This window comes from Dioscorea cayenensis, chromosome 7 (assembly GCF_009730915.1).
Source record: "Dioscorea cayenensis subsp. rotundata cultivar TDr96_F1 chromosome 7, TDr96_F1_v2_PseudoChromosome.rev07_lg8_w22 25.fasta, whole genome shotgun sequence".
NCBI lineage: Eukaryota > Viridiplantae > Streptophyta > Magnoliopsida > Dioscoreales > Dioscoreaceae > Dioscorea > Dioscorea cayenensis.
The window spans coordinates 26,521,657-26,528,038 of NC_052477.1; the positions used below are offsets into that span (position 1 = coordinate 26,521,657).

General features: G+C 37.2%; 2 protein-coding genes across 4 annotated transcripts; both read left to right on the forward strand.

The window, feature by feature from the left end:
• Positions 1 to 1,325: 1,325 nt before the first annotated feature.
• LOC120265405 (disease resistance protein RGA2-like) lies at positions 1,326 to 2,482 on the forward strand. Its single transcript, XM_039273294.1, has one exon. It carries the CDS (start codon positions 1,453 to 1,455, stop codon positions 2,443 to 2,445), a length of 993 nt encoding a protein of 330 aa, XP_039129228.1. The 5' UTR covers positions 1,326 to 1,452; the 3' UTR covers positions 2,446 to 2,482.
• Positions 2,440 to 6,019, forward strand: LOC120265404 (putative disease resistance RPP13-like protein 1). 3 transcript variants are annotated; one of them, XM_039273292.1, is made up of 3 exons: positions 2,440 to 2,907; positions 3,022 to 4,590; positions 5,731 to 6,019. In XM_039273292.1, exons 1-2 carry the CDS (start codon positions 2,468 to 2,470, stop codon positions 4,517 to 4,519), a joined length of 1,938 nt encoding a protein of 645 aa, XP_039129226.1. In that variant the 5' UTR covers positions 2,440 to 2,467; the 3' UTR covers positions 4,520 to 4,590; positions 5,731 to 6,019. The 3 variants fall into 3 exon arrangements, with proteins under 3 accessions (XP_039129226.1, XP_039129225.1, XP_039129224.1); XM_039273291.1 differs by having other exon boundaries at positions 2,440 to 4,590; positions 5,728 to 6,019; XM_039273290.1 differs by having other exon boundaries at positions 2,440 to 4,590.
• Positions 6,020 to 6,382: the final 363 nt, after the last annotated feature.

The following is a 6,382-nucleotide window of genomic DNA, read 5'->3' on the forward strand; positions in this document are numbered from 1 at the left end:
GGCCCTGCAAAATTTTAATCTTTTTTCCGTGTGTTTCTTCTTATCTGAGAGTTATATCATTTTAAAAACCTATCATTGTTTACTGTAGATAACATGGAGATGGTATTGCAGCAGCATTCAGTGCCACACGCTAGGATTTACAAAGTTTGATTTCTTGGTTCTTCAGTGGAATATGCAGGTAATTGTTTGTTTTCCTTGAATCAAACCGGCTTTGCAGTTCAATCATGGTTACCTATGTTTTTTATTTGAATCAAAGTTATTAAATGTTCAGATTACATCTAAAAGTTCTAAATTAAATGTCCATAATTGTCTTGAAAATATATCCAAATTGTTCATTTTGTTTTTTTAAACGCAAAATAGCTTGTCATTTTGCTTTTTCACCTATATTTAAATATGTTTAATTGGAGAATGGAAATTGGTAAGGCTCCTAGATAAAATGGCAATTTATTATGAGACTGTTTGTGGGAATTAATTATTTTATAAGAGCATAGCTATACAGGAAAGAAATAACCCCTAATTAGTCGGATGATTATTATTGATTTAGAAAGTAAAAAATTTACAATTAAGAAGAACAATTGTACAATTGTACCGGCACCGGGTCCATGTGTAGAGCGAGCCTCCTTATTGAGTGAGAGAGCAAGTTTTGAAATTTAAGACACAGAGTGAAAACATTTTGTGTTGACATATTAACTTTGTTTTGTGCATAATTTGGCATGTGGTTTGTTCATATTTTATTATATAAATGATAGTATATCAATTTTAAAGGTTATTTGGTTCGTAATATTTTTTTTTATTACTGAAAAAATTACTATGTTTGGATATTTGGATTAATGACAGTGATAATGTTGATATTAATTTGTGATTATAATCTTGTAATACTACTAAAAAATTTGGTAATTCTATTTACCACTAAAATAGGTGGTTATGTTAAATTATTAAGAGAATAATTAGTTAAAAAAAAATTTTGAAGATATTTAACATTTGATAATTAATTTTAGATAATATTATTTTGGAAATATTCTCACTTTTTAAAAAATAATAATATTATTATTATAATTATTTTTTTATTTACAATTTTTATTTTATTTTAACTTTAAATTTCCTCAAAATTTTTAAATACAAGGCATTTTGAAAAAAAAAAATGTAAAAAATAATTTTTAGTATTATAAATTTGTATCAATTTGAAATATTTGTAGTTAATCAAATAAATTATATTGTGAGAAATTACCACGAAATTCCTTGGTAATTTACTGAAAATTTATTTCTTGTTTTCCTGCATGTGTCTTTCTCTTCAGAAGAGTCTTCACCTTCTTCATCTTCCCAAAGTCAAAGTCAACGTGTCTCTCTCTATTTCTCTCACTTTCCCAAGTCTCGTCTCATCTCGTCTCTGTCTATTGAGATTTGAGAAGAGACACAGACAGAGAGAGATTTGGCAGTGTTTAATCATCGTTAATGGCGTTGCAGTTGTTGGTTCAGGCAGCGCTTGCTTTGTTCGGTGATAAGATCAAGGATAAAGTCTCCGACTTGCTCGCCGACCACGGCCTTTCCACCGCCATCTCCGCCTTCTCATTGTTTGGCAGCGTTGAGCCGGAGGTGGACAAGCTCCGCCACACCTACGATCGAATCCAAGCCCTCTTCAAGGACGCCGATGAGCGGCGCTACATCGAAGACGAAGCCGTCAAGCTCTGGCTCCGCCATCTCCGGGATATTCATTTCGAGGCCGATGACGTCCTTGATGAGTTCCGGACATTCCTCGGCGCCTCCGAGCTCAACTCCAAGAAGAGAAAGCGTCGATGGTATGAGTTTTTCATGTCTATGTTCCCTTCTTGTAGCCCAGGTCCGATGCTCAAGCGTCGGAGGATTAAGGGCACAATTGATGAAATCCGTGAGAAGTTCGACTCGGTTGCTGAAGATCGTGAGAAGCTTAGTTTGAGGCCTGGAGATGCTAAGAGGAAGTCTAACCAGTCAAGAGAGAGCCAGATTTGGCAATCCACAGGTTCGCTTGTCGATGAGTCACGGGTTCTTGGGAGGGAGGATGATCTCAGTGACATTGTTGCCAGGTTAACTGAGAACAGTGGGGATGATATCCAAGTGATTTCGATATGCGGGATGGGTGGGCTGGGGAAGACTACACTTGCACAACAGGCTTTTGGGAATTTAAGAATCAAAGCAACCTTCAGTTCCAGGATGAGGATTTGGGTTTCAGTACGGAAGGATTTTGATGTTGAGAGAACTACAAGGGAGATTATCGAGGCGATAACCAAGACTAACTGCAATGCTTTGAACTTTGATGTGCTGCAAAATATGCTTCTTGATCTGTTGGAAGAGAGATTTCTGCTGGTTTTGGATAATGTATGGTGGGAAGATCCGATGTTTTGGGAGGCATTGAAGGTGCCTCTTGTTCTTGCAAAGTCAAAAGGGAAGCAAGGTTTTGGTGACAACTAGAAGCAGAATTGTGTGCAACATTATGAGTAGAGAGCCTCCGATTCTTTTGAAGGGACTCAATTTTGAATCTTGCTGGTCCCTTTTCAGAGAGCGAGCATTTGCACTAAGGCAGACTGAAGATCAAAACTTGGTTGCAATTGGGAGGCAAATTGTTGAAAAGTGTCAAGGATTGCCTATGGTAGTGAAATTGTTTGGTTGCCTCTTGCAGTCAGTGACTGATGAGGATGAATGGAGGAGTGTGTTAAAAGAGATTTGGGAAGTGGAAAAGGGAGAAGACAGTATTTTGCAGACTCTGAAGGTGAGTTACGACCAATTGCCATTGCATTTGAAGCAGTGTTTGGCATACTGCTCTGTATTTCCTGTTGGTCATGAGTTTGATATGGATGAGCTTGTCAAGCTGTGGATGGCAGAGGGGCTTATCCCTCCTAGGGGCAACAGAAGACCAGAAGCTGTTGGCAACAGGTATTTCAATTACCTTTTGTGGAGATCCTTCTTTCAAGTTTGCACTGATTGTCATCAATCAAATGTAAAATACAAAATGCCCACTATGATTCATGATCTGGCACAATCTGTTAGCTCACAGGAATTTTTAAGGGTGGAGCATAATGAAAAACAAGGGGGGGATAACATTGTCCGGCTTGCATTCTGCTCTCTTAACACTGCAGACCCAGTAGCATTCAGGCAGATTTGTATAAGCAAAAGTTTGCGGACTTTTATACTACATTTGGACAGTGGAGCACTCTCCAAACAGGTTATAGGTTTTCTACTGCCAAGATTTAATTGTTTGCGTGTGCTAGATTTGAGAAATAACCAACTGGAACAATTACCAAATTCCATTGGTGATTTAACACATTTACGGTACCTTGGCCTGTACAACACTCAAATAAAATGCTTGCCTGAATCAGTCAGTAATCTGTACAATCTGCAAACTTTGAATCTCGATGAGTGCTACAAGCTTCTTGAGCTGCCCAAGGGCTTGAGTATGTTAATTAATCTACGGCATCTCAATTTGCATATTGACTGGGATAGATGGACAGAATTGAAGACCATGCCCCCTGGTATCCAGGATCTGAAGTCTCTGCAAACAATGTCAAGGTTTGTTGTGTCCGCAAAGAATGGGTGTGAAATTAGAGAATTGAAGGACCTGAAACTTAGAGGAGAACTTTGCATCTCAAAGTTGGAAAATGTGGAAAATATTGAGCATGCTGATGAGGCTAACTTGAAGGATAAACAATATATTGAAAAGCTGATGCTGCGGTGGAGTGAGGCTACACACAACAACAACAACAATAACAACAGCAGGCCGTTAGTCCCAACTATTTGGGGTCGGCTAAGGAGTGGGGCTACGTCTAATATACAAAACACATTGAGGGCAGAGGAGTTAATCAAACACCTTCAACCTCACAACAGGCTAAAACAATTAAGGATAGAGCACTATGATGGCACACATTTTCCCCAGTGGCTTGCAGATGGATCCTTCTTGAGTCTAGAATCCATAACACTCTCAAACTGCAAAAGATGCACAGTTCTTCCTGCAATGGATCAGCTGCCTAATTTAAGAAACTTGGTTCTAAAAAATTGTGAGGGATTGACGGCTATTCCTCATCTTCGCAACATTCATACTCTAGTGGTAGATGGATTGAACAAGTCAGTATTCAGTATGGTTTCTGGTCTCAGTTCTCTCTCCTCTCTCACCATTTCCAGGTGTGGGGATACCCAGGTGCAGAAAAGCTCCTTTGAACAACTTACTTCTCTTACGAAACTGAAGATCGAAGGGTGCGCTAGTCTTGTGTCAGTAGCTTCAGAGGAAGACTTGCAAACCCTCATTTCCCTTGAATCACTTGAGGTTTCTTCTTGCCATGAACTCGTGTCCTTCGCTGTTGCAGGGCTGCCACAATCCCTTAATTCTCTCCAACTTTGCTCCTGTGAAAAACTTGAATATTTTCCCATTCAGTTCAATTTATTGGCTTCTGGACTACGAACACTGACACTTAGCAGATGCCCTTTACTGAAACAACAGCTCCAAAACAATGAAGCTTATTTAGCTCACATTAATGAGAAAAACATCCAGTGATTTTCTCCAAGATGATGAGGGTGATTGTTAATGCACCAGCATCGAAACACAGTGTCAGTAGCAATATCCAGGTTTGGATGACAACCTTTCTTCTCTGGTTGTTTACATGAAATAATTGTTTCTAGGAATATGTTATGAAGAGCATTCTATTGATTTCCAGTGCGTTATGCTGCTTATCGTTCCCTGATTGCTTTGGCTCTCTTGTATTTCTCCTGATCTTTGTCATAATTTGCTGTACTTCAAATGATTTTTCTGTGACCCATATCCAGAAGGTCATTTTACTTCCTTATTAAATGCCTAAGAATAAAAAAAAAAATAAGATAAACTGGTATTTATAACATGTTTGCTAGTCTGAAGAAAAATGGAACGTAGGACTTGCAGGTAAATCCAGAAGAATAGTTTCAGTACATTTTTTTATTCATGAGGCTACATATTCTATTAACTTTAGAGGCCATGCTTCATTGCATTAAGCACACTATTGGAAGCCTATTTATCAAATCAAGTCAGTTTGTCCTGTTGAATGTTTTATTTTCTCAATTTGAAATGCATCTATTGGTTTTGATTGTATTGAACTGGAGTTCTTATCTAAATTCTACATTTTGTAAAATTGATATTATCTTAAAAAATTTAGGCAAATCAGCTTTTACAACCAAATAGCCTGATCAAGTCTCTGTAAATGTGTTGATTTCTACTTGGTTATGGATGTTTCTTGATATATCAAAAGCCGCCAGTCACATCCTTTACCTGCAAGATCTCAGTGTGCATTTTGACCAAGGCAAAAGGGCCAATTAGATTTTTGTGCATCTGTATGTTCATCAAATATGTTTCCTTAAAAGATGATTTATTTTCACTAATATTCACTTCACCGCACAAAAGCAGATGCCACTTTGCTTATGTGCTTCCTGTTTAATCAGTTCATGACATCAAAGATTGTATAAATTTCATTATCAGTTCTTGTGAAAGTAAATCTATAATCAGCAGACTCCAGTTTAAACCCTGTTTCAGTTATTGTCATTGTTGATCTTCATTTTCCACTTGTTTCATAGCGTACATCTCTACTTAATAACCATACAATAGCTGTAGAAAGAAAATGTGTGCAGAGTCTGTGTGTGTTGTTCCCTTCATGCCTCTTTCCAACAGTCTTTTATGTGGATAATCTTCAGCCATGTTATCTTTTGGTCGCTGTCTTACTTGGCTGTTCTTTTTAGCAGGCATTTGGATGCAATCTCAACGGTTTCCCAAGTCCTAGTGAAGGTGAAGTGTTTAAACTCTGGTGCAAGATTTTTGGGGTAAAGATGACTTATTAAGAGGTGAAAGAAAAATACCATATTATTCTTTGATTTATTCTTTCTGCGTGGCATTTTTGAAAAATGTTATTGTTGCAGTACTCATTTGAAGAATAAACTGAGTTGAGCTTGAGCCAAGATTTTTGATTTCTGAGACATATTTGTACTTAAGGGGTAGATTACATAACACGGATAAAAGCTGATTAATAACTAACAATTTATTTAAAAAATAGTAATTGTAGATTTTATTTTGGCATTGTATTGATGTTACTTAGTTTACTGATGAAGCATTATTGTAAATTTTATTTCGACAAAGCGCCTTGATATAATCTCTGTAGAGGTGGTGCCTGAGTTTGTGGGCCGAAATTACTGCAATATTAGTATTCCACTCTCCTTTGGTGATCACTAACATTCAATATATATATTAGTTTCCCGGTTCCTTAAGTATTTTCACGAACTTTAATTCGAGTTATCATTAACTTTTAGAATTTCAATTTTGTCTCGCAAGGTATACACATTTTTTAGGTCAAAAGTTCCATTAGGGTGTTGCTTCTTGAGAGTTATGCTGAGTTAGCAT